This window comes from Marmota marmota, unplaced genomic scaffold (genome assembly GCF_001458135.2).
Source record: "Marmota marmota marmota unplaced genomic scaffold, marMar, whole genome shotgun sequence".
NCBI classification, from domain to species: domain Eukaryota; kingdom Metazoa; phylum Chordata; class Mammalia; order Rodentia; family Sciuridae; genus Marmota; species Marmota marmota.
In genome coordinates, this window is record NW_026000222.1 from 5522701 (window position 1) to 5548834 (window position 26134).

Here is a 26134-nt window from a genome sequence, read left to right on the forward strand (position 1 = left end):
TCCGAGCTTGCTTCCTTCCTCTGAGGGCAGTTACTCTTCTGGCACAGAGGTAACTTGTTTTCTCTAGCCAACCCACACTAGGACTGTGTTAACTAAGTCAAGCCTAAAGGAGGTCGAGTCCGTAGCTGAGGTTGGGACTACTGAGGGACAGTGAGTTCAGGGAAGGGAGGAACGTGAGCATCTCAGATGGAAGCTGATGGCTTTACAGGACCTACCCTGTTTCCTTCTTAGCTCAGGAGATGTGCAATTAAGGAATTCCATCCATTCTAGGGCTTCCAGCTGCCTTCCCCGGCCCTTGGCTTGGACGGGCTCACCAAAACCTGCGCAGAGGGAGAGGGGTCTGGAGGGCCTGTCAAGAAATCTAGTCAGATTCCCTCAGTGCTGGTCACAGGGGCAAAAGGCACTGCACTGTGAACAGTAGCAGTTATAGTAAGACCAAAGAACCGTATGTCATACAATACAATTAACCACTGCCCAGCAATTAGAACAATGAAATTATGATGATTATATTTCAATTAAAAAGTAGAAATTTTTAATAAATTTGAAATTTATTCCAGCACCAGTTTACCTAGGGAGGACATTTTTCAAGCCCAGGGTCCAGGCCAGGGCTGTGTTCCAGAGGAATCACCAAACAGTGTTGCTCAGTCAGGGACTTACTGGATTACTAACAACCAGCAGGTGCCTCCTGCCCTACATGCCTTTCCAAACCCCTGTCCACCCAGCCTCACAGACATAGGGGCGAGGCAGCCTGCAGATTTTGCTTGTGGCCTCAGCACCCTGTGCACCCAGGGCCATGGGGTAAATGGCGCCCCCATTGGGTGCCCCTGGAAGCCAACATCACACTTATGTCTAATTAAAGCCCTGTTTACTAGCATCCCCTGCTTTGGCAGTGATACTCCACACTCATTTTTGATGAGGAAAAACCCATGTCCGCCCTTCTTTTCCCCGAGAAAGAAATGGAGCTGCCCTCCAGGTGCAGCCAATCAGGACACCCATCATCCTGCCCATAGTCATTGGGCCCACGTGGGCCAGCCAGCGTGCTCCAACCTCTCTCCCCACCCACTTAAAAAGGACTTGCTGCTGGGGTGGCTTTGTTGGGAGGATCAGCGTTTGCTGCTCCCATGATTCTCCTACCCTGATGGAGAGGACTGAGCTCTGGTGACAGTGTTTGGGCTTCTGGAGCCTCCGTGTCAAGAGAGTAAAGAAGTAGAAGCAGAAGGTCCCGGCTGACATCACTGCAGCTACTTCCCCACGGTCATCCCGCCATGTGAGTCACGGAACATTTTCTTTTCTGCTTGAGGTGCTTTGAGTTGGGTTTTTCTCCAGGAATTGGTAAAGTCCTGGCTTAGGGTCTCCACGGTCCATAAGCCCCTTGGCACGAGGGAGGTCACCTTGCAAAGGTGGTCCCTCTCTGCTGGTCTCTGTGCTCCCTTCCTGATAAAAGGGACCTTCTTTTCTCCTCTGGTTAACTGAACATTTGCTTGAGTTTTTCTTCCAGAATCAGATTAATTTTCTTTCTTGTAATCATGTTTATTTGAATCTTGTATATTTAAACCATGAATATTTGGGCTCAACACATCTTTAAGCAGTCTATTTCAAACTCTCTTATTCCATAAGAAAATTAACAAAGTGACTTCTCTCCAGAATGCAGACACCTCATTTTTATGTGTGTTTTGTCTGCTCTCACAGAATATCCTTCATGTGCCCAATAAATGCAGTTGACTAGGTGGATGAGTCTATCCACCAGGGCTCTTATCTGATATTACAGTTGATTTCCTAATTATCCTTTTCCTTTAAACCTGTGGCTCTTCCTAATAAATACATTTAAGGTTCAAGTTAAAAATACAGACTCCAGAGACCTGACATCCACATTAAAAGGCAGACAAGGAGGCTCTGGTATTGGTCCTCTACTGTAACAACCAGAAAACTAGGAGAAGGACAGTAACTAAATTCATGATTTAAAAGCTCTTTATGTATATCTTACTATAAAGAAAAAAAAGATACTCAGACTTCAAACTCTTCCCCTGGCTGTTCTGATTTGGAAAATCTGTGTTGACTGGGAATCCACACTCCAGGTGCTTTTTATCTTCCCACAGTGAAAAATGCTGCCAGATACCAAACACGTGCTCCTTTGCAAAACGCTCAGTACGAGCCTCTTGCATGGCTTTTCCCTTTAGAGTGCATTGCTATAGCAGGTGCTGAGTGTTTGAAGGGGGAGAAGGACCTTAGATTCAAGTGACCTCCCTCCTGCCAGCTTTTTATGCAGGGCCTGAATGTCTCTCTTACCTGAGAAGCAAGCCTTATCCCTATGCTAACTTTTCCAGCCATCCCAGAGCCCTCATCCTTTGACCAAAGGGATTTTTTTTTTTAAGAGAAAGAGAAAGAGTTTTAATATTTATTTTTTAGTTTTCGGTGGACACAATATCTTTGTATGTGGTGCTGAGGATCGAACCCGGGCCGCACACATGCCAGGCGAGCACGCTACCGCTTGAGCCACATCCCCAGCCCCGCTTTTATTTTTTTTTTTAAACCCGTCTGGTCAAATCTGGCTATCTAATATTTCAGCACATTCAGTCATTGGCTAAGGAAACTCTAATCAGAAATGGCTAGTCAGTGGAACATCTCTAAGCCGAATATACAGATTGATAGAATGTTATCCTCCTATAATTTAGAACCCATATACACCAGGAAAAATACCTTTGTCGTTGAACTCAAGTCATCAAGTCATTATGACTGAGGCCACGTCTAGAAAGAAATTATAAGTAGCAAAGTAATTGGGACAAGTGTCTTTAAACCATAAGGAATTTGTCTGCAATAATTTACAACTAAATAACAAGTCTCTAAGTAATGAGACTAGTTAAAGCAAGCCAATAATTTAAAAAACTCTATATTACTAAAATATAGGATTTTAATCCTAGAAAGTATTATAGGTATCTTTTTTCCCAATGGAGACTTGTTACAGATCTAAAAGAAAAAAAAAATATATATATATATACACACACACACATACACACACACACGTATATGTACACATACATTCACACACACACCCAAAAATGTCTTTTTAATGTTGTAAGAATGTGTCTTCTTGTGCTCCTAACAGTCCCTTAGAGTTAGCATCTTGAATAGCCAACAGGGGTCATTTTGAAATATTGACTAGTTTCAAGAGGAAGTCTTGCTAATGCTGGGACACTGGGTTCTTGGCACAGGGGATTTTTCTCTACATGCTCAGCTTGAGGGTAATGGTAGGTAGTAACCTGTCACCCCAGTCAGCTAAATTACTCAGGTGACTCAGATCATTCTTCATAGTTAATTGCTGCTGTTTGTTGAGAGCTTGCTCTTTGTGACATTCTCTATATTTCTTGGAACCATTTAGTTTTCTCCATATTTTAAGAGATAGGTACATTATAATCTCTAGTTTACACAGGAGGAAACTGAGGCTTGGGGAGATACCTTGCCCAAGGTTATCCAAAGTCACCTAGCTAGCAAGTGACCAAAGTTTGGATTTGAACCAGGCGAAATTGACTCCTAAGGCCAAACTCTCAACTATGGTGTATGAGGTGGCTTTATTGTTTTAGCCAAACATCATTCAAAGCCAAATGTCACACAAACTGCATTGGTAATTAAAATAAGCTGCTGTAAAAGATGAGTAACTATCAACAGTAACTTTTGCTCTACAAACTCATCCTAAGTTATATCAACAAAGCATTATTTTACTGTGTGTTCAGGGGGTGACAGTCACTGAAATTCGTTTGTTCTGTGAGGAGTATGGCATGTTGGAGCCCTGGGGCATCTCAGAAGACCTCCCCCAAGAACACTTGGTTTTATGCCTAATCACATTCTGACACTGGCGTATTGCACATGTTCTAATCTTCCTAAATCAGATTCATGGGAGCAGAGTCCAGGTGTGACTGGGGGCTAGTATCGCCTCCACTGCAGTCTCTTACACCATTCTCAATGTGGAGCACAAGCCTACTAGAAAAATCTGCCACAGTGCTGGCTGGCTGGCTGGTGGTCGTACCATGGCTGTGACCCGCCCAGCGGGGACATGTGGGACACCAGGCCAGCATCCAGGCCACCCGCCGACTCGCACCCTAATGTCACACGTGCCTTACTCCTGCCAGGGCACAGCGTGTTGGGAGTCCACTGGAAGCAGCCTGTCTCGTTGGTTGTGAAGTGGGGTGATCAGGTTTTAATTCATGACTGCAGCGTTTTTTAAAAGTTAGAGGTCAGAAGTATGTGTTCCTAGAATGGAGACAAGATGTAAACAGTCTTATCCTGTAGGCTTTTTATTCAATTGTGTAAAAACCATGAATCAGGTACTGTATTTTAGTTAAATATTGCTTTAATTGCAACAAAACGGCTTTTGTGGCTGTGAAATGAAACCTGTAAATAAGAGGAAGAGCTTAAGCCATCCTGACTGAGCAGTTTTAACTGCAGGCTCTAAAATGTGTCGAGGAGTGGAGAGAATATTCTGGAAGCTAACTGTTTACCACAGAGACAAAGCGTTTGAAAACAAAACTGTACTTGGGTGACTCACGGAGTGTGCAGTTGCAGTGACGTGGTCACGGACACGTTCCGTTTCAGGTCTTTGCATTCAGGGTTACACGGTCTGTTCATTCACTCAGAGGTCCCTGACTGTCTGTCCTACTCCTTGAAATCAGAGTCCCGTGTGTGTCCATGCTAAGGATTCAGCCGGTGCAACAGGAGGCCCGTTGACGGCGTCGGGTGCCTCTGACAGGAGCGTCCCTGAGCAGTGGAGCTCTGTGTGCGCTGACCCAGGTGCTGGGACATGGCCGGGCCCTGGAGGCAGTGGTGACCAACAGGGGCGTCTGGCAGGCTACAGTGGTGAGGCTAGCCTTAGGCGTTTAGATTTTTCTTTTTTTATAATAGGGAAGATTCAGCCATCACTGGGGTATTTTAGAATCCCAGGACATCAGAGTGAAATTATCAGTTGTCAGATTCAGTTGTCAGTGTTTGCTTTAACATCTGAAAAATGTTCTATTCTACGTCTCTTCAGACCATTGGGTGTTATGGGTGAGGCCATGTGCTCCTCTGCCATGGCCCCCCAGGAAGCTGTCCTTCTGTTGAATACTGTACCTTCGCTCGCTCTCAATTCGAGTGGACTGTGCTTTAGTGTATTTATAAATGATGGATTCAGTTCCTGAAATTAAACTTTTTATTTGCGGTTTTCCAAAAAAAGAAAAGAAAAATCTGCCAGAGGAAAGGAAATGCAAAGTCCAACTCGCAAAGCTGTCCTAAAATGCTTAAATTCTCCCCGTAAGAAGTGAACTTCTTCCAGATGCTTGAGAGAGACACTGTCTCTGAGCCCTGGGGCACCTTGGGCTTTCACTCCACCTTCCTTTGGTGGTGATGGTCATTTGCTTGCTTGCAGGTCCTTGGGCCTCTCTAGGATCCATCTCTTATTTGCAAAGTGACTCTGAGAGAAAATGCCCCCCATCTGTGGAGTGGAGATAATACATTCCCTGCTCATCTCCTGGGGGAACTGTGTGGATTAAATGGCACAAAGGCCTTTTGTGACCTGCAAGGCACGGTGCACATGGATCCTTAATTAAGAAAGGCTCCTCTGGGAGAGGCGGCAGGGTGTGGAGGGGGAGCTGGTGGTTCACAGCAATGGATGCAAGGCCAGCTAGCTGAGGGTGAGACGGTGAAGCGGGGCGTTCAGTGAGCAGCTGGCCGCAGAGGCTGCGGTGTGAATGAGAAGAGCTCGTTCTCGGTGGCTGTACAGACAACATGGTGCTAATGAAAGCTGTCATTGATCGCTGCTCTGCAGCAGGTGCTGGCTTGTTTACCATGGCTGTAAATACATCAATGCAAACATGTTTGGGGCTGTAAACTGAAAATGGGAACTTACTTTCTTTTTTATTTTTTGATGTGGCAGAGATCATACTGGAGGAAAAGTGGTCATTTGTGTCTTTCTGCTCACCATGGTGTGTCTTGGTTTTAAATCGCCCAGCACTAGAAAGTCAACCCCAAATAACATGTTGGTCAAACTCTTACTTCTATACACTTGGAGTACATTTTTAATATTTAAAAATCTAATGACAGGTCGTAACTGAGCATATTTATAGAGTACAGTCTGATATCTTAACACACGTTTACAATGTATAATGATCAGATCAGGGTAACTGGCAGATCCATCACCTCAAACATTAATCATTTCTTTGTGCTAGGAACATATTAAATGTTCTCCACTAGCTATTTTGAAATACACAAGTAAATATTGACAACCATGGTCACTGTCCTATGCCATCAATGTCAGAATCTGTTTCTCCTATCCAGCACCACTCTTTTTTAAAATTTTTTTGTCTTAATTAGTTACACGTGACAGTAGAATGCATTTATGCACTTTCATATATCATACATAGATGGGATATGATTCCTCATTTTTCTGAGTGTACATGTTTCAGAATCATATTGGTCATACAGTCACATATATACATAAAGTAATAATGTCTGTCTTATTCTACTATCTTTCCTATCCCCACATCCCCTCCCCTTCCTTCCTATCACTTCCCTCTATCTAATCTAAGGTAACACTATTCTTCTCTAGTGCCTTCCTCCTAATTGTGAATTAGCATCCGCATATTAGAGAAAACATTTAGTCTTTGGTTTTGTGTGATTGGCTTATTTCACTTATCATGATATGCTCCAACTCCAACCATTTATTGGAAAATGCCATAAATTCATTATATACCACATTTTCTTTATCCATTCATCTATTGAGGGACACCTAGGTTGGTTCCATAGTCTGGCTATTGTGAATTGAGCTGCTATGAACATTGACATGGCTGCATTACTGTAATATGCTGATTTTTAAGTCCTTTGGGTATAAACCAAAGAGTGGGATAGCTGGGTCAAATGGTCCAACACCCCCCTTGTACTTGTTAACCATCCTCCCTGCATTCCATCTCCCCCTACCAGCTTCTAGTAACCACTGGTGTGTGTGTGTGTGTGTGTGTGTTTATGTGAGTGAGTGTGTGTGTGTGTGTGTGTGTGTGTGTGGTTCGTTTGCAGTACTGGGGATAGAACCCAGGCCCTCATATGCATGCTAGGCAAGTACTCTCCCACTAGTCACACCCCTAGTCACACCTCTTTTTCTTTTTTATTTGAGACAGGGTCTGGCTAGGTTGCCTGGGCTGGCCTCGAAATTGAGATCCTCCTGCTTTAGTCTTCCAAGTAGCCGGGATCACAGGCACGAGCCACCACTCCAGCTTTCAGTAGCCACTAGTCTCTCTCTACTTCTAGGAGATCAACATGCTTAGCTTCCAACTATGAGTGTGTCTGACTTACGTCAGTTAACATAATGTTCCCCAGTTCTACCACGTGGCCACAAACGACAGGATTCCACCCTTTATGGCTGAACACACTCCCATTGAATATGTGTACACGACATTCTCTTTCTCCGTTCACCATGGACACCTAGAGAACGCCTCTTTTCAATTCGTGAACATAGATTTAAAAGTGACTAAGTAAAGTGTGTGAACACCTCCTTACAGAAGGCTGAAACCCTGCAGATACGTCCAAGACCCCTTTGCGGCATCCCAAGTTTGTTGTGTATGTTTCTGTAGAAAGCAGGGCCACCGGGCTCCTGTCTCCCATGCCCCTGCCCTGTTGCCCTCTGCTACTTCTGTATCCCATTCAGTTGTCCATCGCAATGACCTGCCTGTATGGTGTGACACTCCTCTCTGCTGACATGAGGTGTGACCCTGGGTCCCAATTTTCCCAGGACAGTTCTATTTTATGCCTGTAGTCTTATCCTAGTTTTTAATAATGTCCCTTTTCACTCTCAAATGGGTCCCCTTTATATAATAAATTATATTGTCACTCTGTGTGGAAGATAGACCCTCAATTCTTTACGTATTTGTACTTTTTTCTATAATCTGTGTACTAGAAGTTATTGTAAACTGGCTTTGAGGAAGTTTTATTTTGTGCATACACAGTAGAACACAGGGTGAAATCTCAAAGTCTAGATTAGAGCTCTTTGGGGGTTTTGCCTATTTTGAACAGCAGTACTATGAACACTCTGGTACACATCTTTTTGTGCACACATATGTGCACACATATAGGCACATTCATATTAGGCATATATTTAGGAGCAGAGTTGCTGGGTCTTAAATGTGTACATGTTTAACTTCAGTAGAGGGTCTGTGGATTTTGTACCAATTTACCCCACAACCAGTGTGTTCCATATTCTTGCCCCCATTTGCTATCCAGCTTTTAAATTTTCAACACGCCAGTAAGAATATAGCAGCCTCTCATGGTTTCATATTGTATTGCCTTGTGAATAATGAACACCTTCTCTGCTTCCCAGCCATCAGGATGCACTCTTGCAAGGGGCTACTCGTGAAGTATGCCCACTTTTTCCCTACTGGATTTCTGTCATTGACTTGGAAAGATGGAGTCATGCTTTGACTGAAGTCTGTTTGTTGTCTGGTATATTATTGCAAGTGCCTCCTTCCACTTTCCCATTTGCCTTCTGATTTATGCCCTTTGATACACACAGCCTGAACTTTGGTGGTCAAACTCGGCAGTCTTCCTAGGGTTAGGTTTTGCTGTTCTGTTTGAGCAGCCTTCACCTACTTCAAGCTTTGATGACCTTGAAACATTGCCTTTCTTTCCATTTTGGCCTATAATCTACTGGGCTAAACCTGTATATGTGGTGTGAGGCAAGTGTTAGATTTCAAGTCATGGATGATACTAAAATAATTTGCTTAGTGGATACCAAACTGGCAAGATCAGTGGTCAGTGTCCACAAGGCAATGCATAACTGAGTCTCCAGTCACAATTTGCATTTCTGCAGACAGGAATCAATTGAGTTACTCAATGAGAGGTGTAGAGACCCTACAGAACCAGGCCCTGGCAGCCTGTGTATGCATTGTGTACCTTGTTCTTTCAATTCTCCTTTGCTCCAGCTGGAATGTTTTATGGGTCCCCTTGAGGATTAGTGAGTTAAACAGAATTTTGACATATGTTCCTTTTGTATCTTTCAGAGTTATGGCTGCATCATTTTTTTTCCCCAAATGATCAAGCCACTACTCTAATTTCCTCTCTACTTGTTACTGCTCCATCTCCTAATGCAGGTTTGGCATAGGCCTTTCTGAAGTCTTGGGGTGGGGTGACTGATCGCTGGTGGTGGGGGCCAGGGTAGAACAGTCATGGGACATACAACAGGGCTTCTGTGCACCAGGGACTGTTGCTGTGGCTGACAGCCCCAGTGACACCCATCACTGTTCTGAGAAATCCACTTACACCGACCTCAGTGCTCCTTCTAGCCCTACACATTCTTCCAAAGCAGATAAATTGAAGAGTCACATATTCATTGTATATCTGAGTTTTGCCCCAAAAAAGACCTGTAACCTAGAAAATGTGATAAATAGGAAATAATGTTTTTAAAAGAATTATAACTATCTCATATCTGAATCATTCCATTGTTTCATTAGGGAGTGTAAAAATCAAATAGCAGTTTAAAACAAGAGTTCTGGACAGATTACTGTATTCATTCAGGCCAAATTTTTATTTTTTAAAATGTGATATAACCATTTAATTTTCACAAGAACCATAGCCAACATCTATGTGACTCATTCACATAATCCTTTACATACACAGACAAGCACATATATTTATATAAAAAAATAAATTAAGCTTTAACAAGGAATTGAGTTTAAAAATGCAGCTGTGTAAAGCCTAGTGAAAAGTAAGAAAGTGGAAATTTCTGAAAAAAATGGGATCGCTGTGTGATCTGGCTCTTCAAGAAAATATTTTGATCAACTAAAAACCTAGAACAAATCACTGAGTAATCTCTTAAATTTTTTTGTAGTTGTGGAGATGGACAGAATGCCTTTATTTTGTTTATTTTTATGTGGTGCTAAGGATCAAACCCAGTGCCTCACACGTGTTAGGCAAGCGCTCTGCCACTGAGCTGCAGCCCCAGCCCCTCATTGAGTAATCTTAAATGTCAATTTTTTAAATTCTGCATACTCCTGAATCTAATTAACTTTCTGTTGGCTAGAGTACAGCTTTTAGGTACAGCTAGAGTACCACATATAGGCACATTCATATTAGGCATATATTTTTGCTCCCAAAAAGTTAAATGTCACACAAGTTAAACGCTGAGTGACATTCCTTTTAAAGTAAAAAGCATCAGGGCCCTTTGTAGCCATCCTTGCTTCCAAATACAACTGGTCACTTAGTGGCCCTGGATCAGTGATCTTAAAATGTCATGTTCCGATATCTCTTAAATTGACATCTAAAATTTTTCCTCACAAACAGTTGCAAGGATGTAAATGCTGGCATATTGTAGTACAGTATGTTCAAATAAAACCACTAAATCCCTTTTCAAATTTAGCCAAGAGGCTCTAAATATAAAAGTTATTTGACAGACACTCCTTCTTTCAAAAATGACATGAACAGGCGATTTTTAATAGGAAATCCACATTTCCCTTTATATCCTGAATGTGTAGTTTTATACCTCTTCCCCCTCGAAATTTTAGCCAAATTACATAGGGCTTTTATATTGTTTAATTTTATTTTTAATAAAATTACATAATATCATATAATCATAAGGCCCTAGGCTTTTTAAAAAATGCCTTCTGGATGGAGCTTGATTAGCAAACACGGAGTACAAATTTTACATGAATTATTAAACATAGTAAAACTTCATTGGAAATGTATTAATGGAGATTGATTATTAATTGGAAATGATGAGGGCCTTCTCCTCCAATTATTTTATCTACCTGTGAATTAATGTTTTCAGAATGAGCCAAGGTGCGGATGCCCTTTCTCCCTGTTACATGTGGAAGCTGTGATGACCCTTCTCACACAGATGAGGAACTGGAGTGGAGGAAGTTTTGTGATAGCATTATCCAAGTTCTTCCGTCTCCTCTCACAGGCACATGTCCAAAGACAGAAATTTCTTGAGTGTCTCATCCATTTTGTGAAAGCAAAGAATTAGGCACTGCCCAGTTTGTAAAAGGTCTGCACCCTGTTTAGACCAAACATCCATATTTTGAATTCTCTACCTTGGGTCCTGGTCTCCAGTAGATAGGAAATGAGGGAAACTTGTTTTCTTTTGCAAGATTAAAAAGGGCATCGTCTAAAGGTAGATGACTCTTAGGAACAAGTGCAATAGGAGATGAGGATCTGAAAACAGATACCTGAAAGGCTCTTTGCCGCAGGGGTAAGGCTGGCCTGCCATGGCATGGGTGGCTCAAAGGTCACTGGCCTTGGTTTGGTGGCTTGAGGTTAAATTTTTAACCAGGTCAGAAAACATGTAAATTACTAGATTTTGTTGTCTAGCTTCCTTCTTAATAGACCATCAGATCCTCAGATGTTTCCTATGTACACTGATCTCTCAGCCACTGCTTGGCCAAAGGATTCTGAGATTGAATTGGGGAACATGATTCTGGACACCCCTCTTACCTCTTGCATATCTAAGTCTCACCATGGGGAAATTTAGCTTTGTACAACCTAAGTTTCCCAAACTTAACAACCCAACCAACCTCCTCCATTTATTTTTTTTCCATGTAGTAATCAATATTCCCAATAGCACATGTAAGGAATTGGCAAACAAGTCATGTGACACCCATGCACTGGCAGCAGGGGCCCATAGGGCTGCTGCCATCTGTCGGAATGTTGCATCACCCTGCAATATAGCCAGTGGTTTAAGTCGCATGGTGAGCCATCTCAGCTAGATGACTGGGCTTTGTGGCATCCAGACTCTGGGAAGAAACATGATATCATCTATTTCTTTCCTGAGAATTCACTTGGTCCCTGACATTACCAAAAACCAATCAATACATGACCCTATTAAGGGAAGGACAGAAGAGCCAAAGCAAGTACTCTCTAAAGGTGGGCTCTCACTGGAGCACCAGGAGGAGGAGACGGGTTCTTCCCAGCATCGCTGTGATGGCCCCTGCCTGCCTTTCCCACAGGGTCAGCTGGGCAAGTCTCCACACAGCAGCAGGCAAAGAAAAGCCTCACTTCTTCAAGCTTCGGTCTTTCTGCTACTTCTCCATATCTTTGATACAGTAGCCAAAATGATACAGTAGTCAAAAGTCTGTTTTAAGTGAAAGGAGATGTGGGCTTGGAATTTGGCTTAATACAGAGTGATGTGGGAGCTTCTGGGTAGGGTAATGATATGGCTAAAAGGGACTGGGGTACTTGTCACGCTCGTGGGGTAGGCACCAGTAGCTGCCTGGCCACCAGCCAGCGGGGCACTGGCTGGACAGTGTGAAACTTCCTTCCCTGTGGCACTTCAGCTCCTTGCCTTTCTTGAAAGTCGCTTTGAACGGTGACTGTTATGAGGACTTTTGATGCTGACTGCCACACAAAACAGCAACTCACAGAGCAATAAATAATGTCCCACGGTAAGAGCCCCCCCCACCCCACCGCCGGCCACAGACTGCTGTTCCTGGCTTTGGGGAAGGTAATTGCCTCTTCCAGGAGCTCACGGATGGATATAGGTCCGTGAGACCAGTAACCACAGATATTTCTCATGGTCAAAACTGTCACTGTGCTTGGCATATGGAGGTGCTCAGTAAGTTTTTGCGGACTCGAGGGAGAGTGCCTTTAGGTCAGACAGGGCCTGACTTACTTGCCAACAATACATGCACACTGAGCCCGACATTTTGTATAACCGGGGGAGGATTGAATGGGTTTCTAGGACCAAATTCCACCCAACCAAAGCACCAGTTTACTGCTAACTAGTTCCTCTACACCGCACTTGTTTTTCATATGTACACCTGTTTCCTCAAGTTTCAAGTCACTCTAACTTGTGACTCTAGTGACCCAGCATGATCCTCTCCTTTAAAAGGCTTACTAAGTCATTGAAATTGAGCTCAGGATGCAGAGCCACATGTGTAATCATGATGGAGGTGCCTTCCCCTGCTGGGAGAAGCTGCATCTGCAGTTTTCTACAACACTCTAGTGCTCAATCCCTGAGAGTTTAGCTCACTGCTCCAGAAACTGAACAACCCAGAGACATTCCCCCACAAATTCAACTTTTGTCCTCTTTAAACCAGCAACTGACCTTGTCTGAGGACCCAGGGCTTTCCCAGCTGCTGCCAGTCAGCGCCACAGAGCCTGGGCGTGAGGAGTGGCAGAGACTCCCAGCAGCAGGCAGAAGAGGGGTGGGAGGAGCCTCCACAGAACCTGAGCTCTGAAAGCCTTCTTAAAACAGAGGCCCCAAGATTCCCACCCCCAGTAACTCTATTGACAAAGCAAGCCTCTGCCATTAATTAGAAATTGTCCTAATGAACAAAAGCCATCACCCAGCTCTTTCCTGGGGCCTGTGGTGGTCCATGCAGGCAGTTGCCCATGGTAGGGAATGTGCACTGAGCTGGGTACTCACAGGGCAGGCTTCTCTGTGGAACCATCTGCTTTTTAGTTAAAATTCTTTTCAGAATCTAATTAATTAGTTTCTTACATTTCTGATTCATCTTCTGTGGAAGTCAATTACCTGGGTCATTAGTAGAATCTTGTCCACCAGAAAAGAAATCCTATTCATGGTATAGGTCATGCATAGAAGGCTTAACTGACCAAGATTTTTTGTTGCTTTTATTCAATGAGGTTTGGAATATAAGACACCAAAAATGAGCACATTTGGGCAATTCTCTATAGAGAATATAAGTTAAAAAAAAGTTGTCCTAGTGAGGAAAAATTAGCAGGAAGTCACCTCAACTCATGCCAGCTAGGGCTTCTTCAGAAACGTCATCTTGAAGGCAGACTTGGAGACGGGACAATGTCACAGATTAGCCTCTTCCCAGGAACCAAACAGCACGTTTTCCTACATGCACACACAGATACCCCCACATGTACACTCACATCTAGGAGTAAAACTTGCTGTTACTGACTCTCTTCTCTCTCAACCTGAAAGAAAAGAGATTGTGCTGTCATTAGCAGTTATGATATAATCTCTGCGCTGAGCTCCAAGTCATTTCTCCATCCATACATTTGTAGTCATTCCTGGCTGGATGGTTCAGGGCTGGGAGTCAGGGGGGCCCCAGGCTCCTGGCAAGACCCTGAAACTCAGATCCACCTCCTTCTTGGTAAAATGGCCTAAGAGCTGTAGTGTAGGCTGGCCAAATGGTTCAGTGAGCCTCTGCGGTGAGGAGTGCAGAACAGTGCTGAGGTTGCCGGAGTCATTTTTAGTTGCTCAGTCACTATCTGGCACACTGGAAGCCACCTGTCAAGTCTAGCTAGCTCTCTGCCATCACGTGCCTGGGGAACCACAGGACTAGCCCATTCTTGGGAAGTCAGTAGGACTCCTCTGGAGTCTGTAGTTATTGGGGTGGCAGAGGTCGCTCAGTGGTACGGCCCTTGCCTTAGCATAGTAGCATGCACAAGGTCCTGAATTCAGTCCCCAGCATCATAAAAAATTAAAAGTTAATGATCATCATTTATTTCCACTATTATTGAAATGTCTGGAAAACAGTTCTATCTAGGGAAGTGTCAGGTGCTTGAGGTCTTCCTGTAAGTTCATCTACAGAGCAAGAGAATTAGAGCGAGGGTAACAAAGAATTCCTAGAGAAGCCATGTGGGGGGCTCTCCAGAAGCCTGGCCTGGACACCCGATGTCACTGCCCAGACGCCCAGGATCTGCTAACCTACCTCCGGTTGCACTTCTCCTGGTACAGTTGGAGCTGGTTCTCATTGACATTGAACTCCTTGATGAGGGCATCACGGTTGGCACTGCGCAGGTTCTGGTGTGTGTCGTACAGAAAGAGCTGGTTGTTCAGCTCTTCTTGCCGCCTCCGCAGCTGGCGACAGGAGGAGTAAAGTTCCTCTTCACTCTCCTGGGGGCAGGGGCGAGAATCACCTTGAGTTTGTGAAATGACCACATCTTCCAAACCAACACATGGGACATGGGTCTAATGCATGTGCCCAGGCAGAGGCTTTGCAAATGGAACTATCAGAGATAAAGCTCACAGTTAGTCATTACGTGTTCTACAGAAGCTAGCCCTTTTGTAAAGTCCCTGGATCCCACGTCTTAATGCAAGATGCTTTTTCCTTGGTCTGCATCACCTCCCGGCTTTTATCTAAGAGCAAAGGTCAAGCAGCTACTGGCTTAACTAAGGAAAGAGCAGCACAATGTGAGGATAGGCAGGAAGCAGATAATTTAAGATTTTATAAGGACCTTAACGGGGCTGGGGTTGTGGCTCAGTGGTAGAGTGCTTGCCTAGCATGTGTGAGGCACTAGGTTCGATCCCTGGCACCACCACATAAAAATAAAAATAAAATAAAGGTATTGTGTCCTCTACAACTTAAAATAAAAAGGCACAGTAATAGGTTCCACCTGGAAAATATCATGCTAAAAGATGACATATTGTAAGATGCCATTTATGTGAAATCTCCAGAACAGGTAAATCCATACAGCAGAAAGTATATTAATGGTAACCAGGGGAGGGGTAAGTGGTAACAGCCAATTAGCACAAAATTTCTTTTAGGGGTGATGAAATGTTCTAAAATTGGTTGTGGTGATGGTTGTACAACTTTGGATATGCTAAAAACATTGTGTGCCTTAAATGGGTGAGTGTGTGATAAATGAGTTTTATCTCAACAAAGCTGTTATCTCCCTCCCCACTCCTGGAAAAAAAGCCAAGGTACCATAGACTACACCCCCAGGGATAGGCAAGTGGCTCAGTTCTAGGCATCACCGATGTGTTATTCCTCACCATCATCTCCCAGTAGTGACCCCAGCCATGCCAATTAAAAGCATCCACAGGATTTTTGCTGGTGTTCTTAGTATAAAATTTTCCTGGGACTGGCTGAAAGAATGGTGGATGTACCCAGTTCCTAGTGATCTCAATTCAGTCCCTTTGCCGTAATGTAGAGAAAGTTGAAATGAGGCCAGGAGAGGGGCAAACGGAGCTGCAGGGTGAGCACTAGGGTGCAGCCATGACTGGCACAAGTCCCGCCCCTGAGCCTTGCCACCCAGGGAGCCCACAAATTCCCGAATATTCCTGCCAATGTGCTTGTGGGGTGGGGGGGAAAGAAATGCTTCGCCACCTGTGATTTTTTTTGAAAGGTCACTGACCAGTGTATGCAGGCTGGCTACTCCAGAGGTCAGTCTAGCGACCACTACTCCCCTACTAGTGGACTACTTTATGAGAGACTCCAGGGCTACAAAATTGCGGATCAATATACATTCTGGGCTGCTCTTGTCATTTGTCTTTACAAAAAGCACAGACTCTGAGGATACCTGTCTCTGCAAATCTTTCCACTTTAATGACCTCCAAAGAGTCACAGAACATACACACAATGGAATTCTACTCAGTCACAAAGAATGAAATTATGTCATTTGCAGGTAATGGATGGCACTGGAGAAAATCACACTAAGTGAAATAAGCCAGACTCGGTCAAGGGTCAAATGTTTTCTGTCATCCACAGAAACAAGAGCGGCAGAGGAATAAGAAGGGGGGGGCCTTATGAAAACAGAAAGGAGATCAGCAGAGTGGAGGCAGGGAACCAAGGGGAAGGGAGGAGGGAAGAGGAAGGGAGAAGATTAGAGCAGGAAGTTGACCAAATTTTGCTATATGTATATAGGAATATATCACAATGCATTCCCCACTTTTGTACATAACTATAATGCACCAATTTAAATCAATCAACAAACAAAAGGAAGACCAACAGTGTAGAGCAAGGGGTAGGAAAGGGCAAGTGCTGGGAATTGAAATGGAGCCAATTATGCTATATGCAATTATGAATGTCAAAATGAGACCCACTGCCAGCTGTGTCCACTATTATGTATAATTATGATGCATGAATAAAACCATAAAAAAAGCCACCATGGACATCCCCCAAGGGAACTGTGAGAAGGGAGAGACGACCACCCCATCAAGAGAGTGTTGCCCACCCTGCACCCCTCCCAGCCATTCCCCTCTTCCCCCATAGACGTTTTTAATAACCATTTCCTAGTTTTCTTTTGAGTCTGTTTGATATATTTTTCAGTTTTTTGCTTTTCCAAGTCCCTAGTTAGAAAATACTTTGGTACTAAGTTCTACCTGGCCCTTGATGCAATCTTAGGGCATTTCCTTTTTTTTCTCTTTAGCAGGAGGAAAAACATGAAGAAAATTCCCCCCACTGTGCTGCCTTCTCTTGTTTTATATTGAAATTATAAATTGTACAGAAAGGCTGCAGCAGTGGTACAGTTCTCAGATACTGCAGCATCAACCTCTTGCACAACCACAGTTAGGAAGGTCACGATTGATAAACGGATGCTGCTGCGTCACTGCTGAGCCGCAGACTTTACTGAATGCCCTGTTGCCATTCCGAGCTCCCATGCTGTACTCGGCCAGTGTCGCCTTGGTCCCCCTAGTCTGTGAGGTTTCTGCGGTCCTCTCTGATGTTTTATGGTGGTGGTGTGTAGTGTTCCATGATGCAGGTGGCTGGTGTGTCCTCGCGATCTGTCTGAGGCTCTTGGTTCTGGGTAATAATGTCACATCAGGAAGGGCATGGATGTGCAGTCACATGTGGCACTAATGTGGATCATCTGGTTCTGATGATCTCTTCTCATTCATTCATGGACAGGTGGATATTGACCCTGTGCGTTCTAATCCAGGCTGATCATTACTTGCTTGCTCACATTGTTCCAGCTTTGGTAACTGGAGCTCTTTCCAGTTGGCTCCTCTGCCCACTTGAAGTGCCCACATCCTTTTTTCAGCACTTATTTATTGATGTTCCATGTTCATTTTACCCCAGCCCTGTAACTAATCACTTGTCCGAGGAGTGTTGATTTCTTTTATTGGGGGATTATATTTAGAAAGCAGTATCTAGGTGCGTAGGTGTGCTCATTGCTAGTAGGACATCAGTGGTTCTGGGCTCCCTCAGCAGACAGAGCAAGGATACACACTTATCTAACTTACAAAACACACATTTATTTCTGCAGCTACCTCCCACCTTTCTCAACACATAATTGGTTGGAACCAGTCATCAGTATAAGCTCACAAACATCCATTTTGGAAGGACTGGTATACATTTCTACTTGTCCCGAGGTGGTTTTATCTTTCAGTAAGATTTTATACTTGACCTTATATAAATGCAATCTTTCCTATTTAAATTTCTTATTTAAATTACTGCTAAATGAGGAACTGTTTTTGTCAATGTCATGAACAGAATTTCCCATATGTCCCTGTCTGCTGCCCTACATTTCTACATGTTAGTTCCAGAATAGAGAAGTGATTAGATTTAATAAATGCGAGACAAATATATATCAGTCTCCCTTTTATCTTTCTTTCCACAATCTATGCTAATTATTTGGCCAGATACAGTTGTGGCATTTAGTGACTTTTGCTGTTTTTCTCAATTTGTTGCCAACTGTGCCAATGGTAAACTATCCTTGAATTCCTGGAAAAAATTCCACTTAGATTTAATATATTGTGCTTCTGTAAGAAGCTGAAGGTGAAGTCTGGGGTTTGCCAATGCATTTTAGTCACAAGTGACACTGACCTGTGGCCATGGTGGGTGGATGGAGCACTGGAGTCCCATCCACCTCTGGTTTTGATTTGAAAGTTGTGGAACTCAAGACAACTGCAGCATTTCTGAATTGCTGGTGGCTTCTATGGAGTCAAACTGGAATTATATTCTTGGGTTTCAGAATTCAGTTAAAAAGCCATGTAGACCTAAACTCTGTTTTACCCAATAGGTATTTTAATACCCTTCAAGTGACTCCTGTAGGACTTTGTCTCTAACCTGGCTACTACTTCTCAGAACAATTTTAGCCCACTGATACACTTTAAGACAACTGCCAATTTGCTCTGGTTTGAGGTTTGGTCTCCTTTCCAATGCCCATTCCAGTGTGATTTTTGCTCTTACTTTGTTCCCATATAAAATAAGCAAAGAGCTGTTTTAAATGGTCTTTCTGGTAAACCATCATTAATTTTTTCTGTTCTTCTCCTTTTGTGTTTCACTTAATTAGCTTTCATTTTTGTTTCCTATTGGTGTTTTAAAAGTTCTTTAAGATGAATATTTAGGGCATGCATATGTAGTACTTATCCTGTGAGGTTTTAAGGCAAGAATTTTTCCCTTCAAAATACAGGTAAATCTAAGAGACTGTGGGTTTGATTCCAGACCACTACAACTAAGCAGGTCATGTGAAGTTTGCATATTAAAGTTACACTCACACCACCCTGCAGTCTGTTGAATGTGCCATAGCCTAATAGCCAAAAATCAGCGTGCATATCTTAATTTAAAAATACCTCATTGCTAAAAACCACTACCAGTCACCTGAGCCTTCAGTAAGTCATAATCTTTCTAAGGGTTTTTCCATGACCTTGATGGCTGCTGATGGATTGGGTGGTGGCTGCAAAGGGTTGGAGTGGCTAGGGGAATTTCTTGGGGAAAAAATAACAAAGTTTGCCACACTGATTGATTCTTTCAGAAATGATTTATTCACAGCACCTTCATTAGAAGGAGACTCCACGTCAAGAAACCACTTTCTTTGCTCACCCATATAAAAGTCCCCCCCACTTTTAGTTCTCTTGTTTATATCTAAAGTTCCGAACCCCTTTAAGTCATTCATGAGGGTTCAGATCAACTTCTTCCAAATGCCTGTTGATGTCGATCCTTTGACCTCTCCTCCCCATGGATCACAAATGTTCTTGACGTCGCCCGGAATGGCAAGTCCTTTCCAAAAGGTTTTCTGTTTTCTTTACCCGCATCCACCTGAAGAGTCATTATCCAAGAGAGCCACAGACTTAAAGATGTATTTCTTAAATAACAAGCCTCGAACATCAAAACTACTGCTCTATCCACGGGCTGCCGAATGGATGCCCATCCACCAGCAGGAAATCGATATTGATGTCTTCGTGCATGCCCACTCCAGCCCTGGGGTGGCCAGGTGCACTGTGGACAAGTGGTGGTATTTTGAAATGAACCTTTTTTTCCTGAGCAGTAGGTCTCAACAGTGGGCTTCAGCTTTCCAGTAAGCCATGTTGTAAACATGCGTGCCGTCATCCAGGCTTTGCTGTTCCCTTTACCCCAAGGCGGGGTCCATTTAGCATGATCCTTGAGAGCCTAGGATTTTCAGAGTGGTAAATGAGCCGAGGCTTCCACTTAGTCACAAGCTGCATCAGCCCTAACAAGAGTCAACCTTTCTCTTGAAGCCAGGCACTGACTTCTCTGTGGAACTCCTAAATGCCGCCATCTTCCAGTAGAAGCCTATTTCATCTGTATCAAAAGGCTGCTATCGGGTGATCTCAGCTATCTCTACTGCGGCTCCTATCTCAGCACTTGCTGCTGAACTTCCCACTTTCAGGTAATGGAGATGGCTGCTGAGGGTGTAGCTCAGTAAAAGAGTTGTTGCCCAACATGGGTGAAGCCCTGGGTTCAATCCCCAGCACAGCAAAAACAGAAAAATGACTTTGGAGACAGCTTCTTCCCTTAAACCCCAGGAGGCAACCTCTGCTAGCTCCAGCCTTTCTTGCAGCTCCCTCACCTCCCTCCACCTTCCTGGAATTGCAGAGAGCACCGGGGCTAGTGCTATCCTCTGTCCAGGCCACTGAACCTTTATCAGTCTCGTGGCACTTTTCACTTCCTTCAAGAACTTTTCTTTTGTGTCACAACTTGTCTATTGGCACGAGAGGCCTGGCTACAGGCCCACCTCAGCTTTCCCTGTGCCTTCCTTGCTGAGCTTAACCATTCCTAGCTTTTGATTTAAAGGGAGTGACCTGTGACTCTTACTCTCACTTGGACACAGGGAGGCCATCATAGGGCTATCACTGTGTCTCAGGGAATATGGAGGCTGTAGGAGGTGGGAGAGCAGCAGTCAGAACACTCACAACATCAATCAAGCTGGCTAAATGGTTGCAGCTGTGGTGCCCCCAAGCCATTACAACAGTAGCATCAAAGATCACTGTAATAGATAGGAGAATGATGGAAATGTCTGAAATTGGAGAATTACCAAAATGTGACAGTGACACAAAGTCAGCATGTGCTGTTGGGAAAGGGCCCCATGTAGCTTCAGATTATAAACATCGCACCATCTGCCAAGTACAGGAAAACAGTACACCTGTACAGTCGGGCATAAATGTGTTATTGCATTCTGGGTAATTTGTTTAGATTGGTTATTTAGGAAATTCTTATTTTCAAATATTTTGCATTTTCAGCATCTTTTTATCTGCCAAATAATGACTTATAAAATCATTAATTTGAAAACTATATTAGGGTTCTCTTTCTGATCAAGTATATAAATGTTTATACAGTTTGAGACAAAGAAGCACACAGAACATATTATCCCTGGGTAGGATACAAAGCTGTACATCTCTGAAGTCAAATTATTGTAATCTTTGATCCTTTTTGGGGGGAGAGGGGATACTACAATATCATCCAAATTCTGAAAGCCTTTTAGCTGTTGTATTTGTAGATTTTATGTATTCTGGATGTATGCTGTTTCTCTGTAAACCCAGCATTTTTTATCCTCACCCCTCGTTCCTCTTAAGCTCTCGAGTGCTCTTCATATTGACATTTCCTTCCCAGTTTACCCAGTAGCTCTTCCATCAGGTTGCTCCTGGGTTTACTTCTGTAAACACTGCACAGCTGTATCTCCCTTCTAGGAAGAGAATTCAGCCCACTTACCAAATTAAATACAAGCGCTTTCCATGTCATTTTGATTACTCTTTGCTCCTTTTCCTTATTTTTACTCCTGGTTCAGTTTCTGTTTATCTCCTCCTCTTCTCCTCGCTGCGCCACTGCTTCTCAATTTTTACAGTGGCTCTCCTCAGTTTTTCAACAATCCAAATTAAAATTACATGTTCCCTTTATAGCAGAAGGCGCTTGTCCTCTGCAGGTGCTCCGTCTGCCTAATAACCCAGGAGCCGGAAGCCTCAGGACACCTCCATCTTCCCTCTCAGCCCCTGGGCTCTTCTGAGGATTCTCTGCAGCTTCTGATTATGGAACTTGGCATCAGAGCGTGTTCGGTTTCAGGAATCCTCATTTAAGACTTGTCACCATCCTGTAAGATGGAATTCTGCAGACTTAGACGTTCCCTGTCTAGAGGTCCCTCTTCTGAATAAAATACCATCTACTCGGGGCCACCTGGAAGCTTCCTTATGTAACACACATGCCTTCCTCCTGCCTTGACATGGGGTCACCGCACGCCCCTGTCTTCCTGTGGGTAGGGGCATCCCTCTGTCTTGGGTTTTTAGTGCTGATGACAACAGGTCTGACTTGACTTTTCCTTATAGAGAGCCATTGTGTTGGGAAGTCTAAGGTTTTTTTTTAATTTACTCTTGGAATTCAAATATTTTACTAAAATAAGCACAGGGCTGTGGATATGTTTTCTACTCATTCCACCTGGGTCCAAGCAGCCAACCAAATCTGTCTTGGGATTTGCTTCTAGCCTCTCGTTTCCTCCATGGTTTCCATCTCACAGGATGCTGTTTGGGTTGAAAAAGTTCTTCTAATTTATCTTTTCATTCAATAATGTCCATATCTTCTCTTATATAATAAATTCTAAATTCAAAAAGTCAGGGTTTCCTAATGTGTTTCAAATGCCTGAAAGCCTTTTTCAGCGCTCAGCTTCGATGGCTTTGGAAGGTGCCAGACTTACATTTTACGGCTCAGCTTCAACTGCCAGCAGCTGCTCCATGTCCACGTGTGGGTCTTTCTCCCCTGGTCACCGTGCGCCGTTGCTTTTCCCTGCAGGCTGGTGGCTCTGTGTTCAGTAGTCATACCTTCAGCACAGGAGGGTCTTCCTCTGTGTCTCCCAGGTAGAAAGAAATTTTTTCAACCTCAAAAACTAGGACCAGTTCAGCTTGAGAGTACAGCCCCTGGTCCTCTGGGGTTCTGGAGCGTGCTGGGCCTTCTCCCCAAGGACTCACACATCTGCTTGGCCTGGAATCCCCACCAATAGGTCTTGGCACTGAGCCTCTCCAGCACTTGCACCCAGCACAAAGCAAACCAGGATCCAGACCTGAGAAACCCCGGGCAGTGAGTGTCCTGTCCTCAACCCACCCCCAGCACTGCAGGCTGGCCCACTGTGAGGATAAGGGTGGACATTCAGGCTTCCCTGCCTTGCCTAGTCCTATTTTTCTGAATCTGACCAGTTTAGATCAGTTGAGTGGAGGTCCCTTCCAATTAAGGCAAGAATGAGTATAAAACATCACCCTAAAAGAAACTCCTTTCAGAGAACAATTCACTGTGTATCACAGAAAACGGCCCTTTTTTCTTTGATCTATTATGCCATTACTAAATATCTAGCCTTAGGGAATAATTTTTAATTAAAAAATGGTTCATGAGGACCTTTATTATTTATAAACTGCCAACAACCGAACTGTCCATCCGTGGGAGAGTGGCTAAGTGAATTAGGATCTTCAGCTGATGAAACAGGCATCAATGGCTTTGAAAATCCTAACAGAAAAAGTGCTTAAGGTCATCTGTGAAGTGGAAAGAGGGCACACGCGTGAATCTAACTACAGAAATGTTACATGCAAAAAATTATAAGGCAAAGGAAATACAGCAGGGTGCTAATAATGGTTATATAATGGCCGTTGATGGTTTTTTCCCCATCCTCCTCCTTTTTACCCTAGTTCTCAAATTAAATATTGTAGGTAATAAAATGGTACTAAAAATACTCTGTATAAACCATATATACAGCTAACGAAGTAAAGGACTGAGAATTGATAAAGTAATTGCGACATGTAAATGGCTTCCTCAGAAGGGGCTTAAAGTGCTTATTGATAGTTTTCTAGGGCTTTAAACTCTGCCTCAGCAAATGTTTTATGAGTAAACTCCATCACAGCCCTCACTGGATCAATCCTTGCTAGAGGTTGTTTACCCAAGTCTCTCCCTGGCATCCAGAGGATATAATGATAAATAAAACCATGTTCGGCCCTGGCCATCAAGGAGAGAGCCTGGGCCTACCAAGTGCAACCCAGTTCAACTTCCAAGAAAGGCCCTCATTCCAGTATGGATGGAAATGCCGAGTGGCACAGAACCAGGTGGCAGATGTAGGATTAAGTAAACCTCGAGAGCCAGCAGCTGAATGATATCCGCACACACTCAGACAACCCCTCCACAAAAACGTGTTCAGAGAGCAGATCTGAGAGCTTCCACAGGGAACCCCACCCAAAGCCCCAGCAGCCGCTGCACATTAAGCTTCCCTCATCAAGGAATGCAAATCTGGATAAACAAGAGTTTCTTTTAAATATATACTAATTTTCTCTGCTGCTGGTGATACCTAATCACTTAAATTATTTATGATATGGTTCCGGCTTGTTTACGCAGGCTTTGCAGAGCAGTCTCAGCACACACTGTCCTGCCACCACCTCAACCCAGCGCTATCACTTGGCCTTTCTGCGAAGCACCTGGAGATGGGTGTGGTGTACACACAGGGCAGCGCTGTTCCCTCCCCAGGGCACAGAGGGATGAGTCCAGGACCTGGACGGGGCAGCTTAACCAGACCAAAGGTCTTCACTTACCTGCTCAAGGCTTCAGTTGAGGGCTCCAGTTCCACCATCCTGCTAAACTAATGGGTCCTAAGCAAATAATTCAGACTTGAAAGAAAAGGGAACCACATAAAGACAGGCTTGGTGGCCTTGTTTGTAACCAGATGGCACCCAAATGCCTGACGTAGAAGAACACAGAGCTCATTGATGTCATTGAGTGTTTGTGAAGACTGGGTGACAGTATGAAAGTGCTTCTAATCTCACTTCAAAGCAGTGGTGACTTTGCCACCAAGGAACAAGTGACCTGTCTGGATATAGTTTGGGTTGGGTTGTTTGGGGGTGGGGGGGTGCCACCAGCTCCTGTACATGTAAACATGAATTTTTGTATTGTGCTACATAAGACATATGACCAAGAAATGAAGGACGCAAACAGACCCCTGTCCCTTTCCGTGCCCCGCTCTCCCTCTAATTATAAAAATACACACGCCCCACAGTCTAAGGCTGGGGTTTTGTGGCAATTTCTTTATACCATTTATACAAAACAAGAATTCTGGCTTAAATCTTTCAATAGATTTAATAAATACCCCAGTCTCAATGATAAATTAAGAAATGCATGATTCACTCCAAAAGAGGAGAAATTGAAGAACTAGGAATTCTCAACCAGGCAGGGTATGTTGGCTAATTCACTAGCCCTGGTACGGGGGCGGGGGGGGTCTTTATATAAATTTTCCTGACCAAGCCTTTCTATTACAGAAAGAATCATGGCAGTTGATTTTTTTGGCCCATACTTTAAGGTTCAAGAGAAAACTAGTTTCCATATAAACATTACAGTTCAATATTTAAATTCTGTTTCAAGATAAGAGAGTTTCTATTATACATCCCCGTATCCTCTTAAGACAGAATTTCATCATCATGAGATTACTTTACACCAACAAAAAGTCGTGCCCCTGGCTGAGGGTCTCTGGCCTCAGGCACTGGGCCTTTATGTCTCTGCTCCTGTCTGTATTCTCTTTCATCTCGATGTTTCTGAAATGCTGTGGAGTGGAAAACTACCAAGGTTGCAGAAAAAAAAACTGAGCACAGGGAAACAGCTATGCAAAGCAGCCTGATGTTCTCGCCTCTCAGTCAAGTTCATGAATTTTTACTGCATGGGCTATCACTATGGCCGTTAAAAAGCACTCCTCACCCCCCAACACCTTCAGCTATATTCTGAAAGTTGCCAAACCAGCAATTATCAAATCACTGGCTAGTTCTTGTAGCCAAAGAATAACACCACAGGGTATGGATTCTACCCAGAAAATACAGGCTGAGCAAATACGAGGAGTGTCTGGGGGCAGGACCAGCCCATCTCAACCACTGAGGTCCAGGCCCACAGTTTTTTGTGTGTGTGTGTGTGTGTGTGTGTGTTTTGTTTTGTTTCGTTTTTAGCTTAGCCAAAGAGAACTTGAGGGATCAAAGAACTCACCTGGCCCTTGGTGGAGCTTTGAGTTTTGTCATGGATAGGAAGACCTTGGGGGAACACACTGACTACAGATCAGGCATTATAAAAACCATTTACCATACATGGGTCTGCATCTATGGAAGAGGCCACCACAAAGACTCTGAAGCTCCAGAATCACAATACATTTCCAGGTCTTCTACCATCGAACCCAAGCCCCATCTACCCAGAGTTTGGTGTTCTATTCTTAACCCCTTTGTCCTGAGAAAACTTATCATATCCTTTAATGCCAT

The 26134-nt window shown here is 43.8% G+C and overlaps 1 protein-coding gene across 2 annotated transcripts in view; it reads right to left on the minus strand.

Moving 5' to 3' along the window:
- Positions 1–9515: 9515 nt before the first annotated feature.
- Positions 9516–26134, minus strand: part of Plcg2 (phospholipase C gamma 2) — a 133663-nt gene continuing 117044 nt past the window's right edge. For both annotated transcript variants that reach the window (XM_015496022.2, XM_048792541.1), the window contains 2 exons: positions 14631–14815; positions 9516–13890 (listed from right to left, as the gene is read on the minus strand). In XM_015496022.2, the coding sequence (XP_015351508.1) occupies positions 13848–13890; positions 14631–14815 (228 nt within the window). In that variant the 3' untranslated portion in view covers positions 9516–13847. The remainder of the gene's footprint in view (positions 13891–14630; positions 14816–26134) is intronic.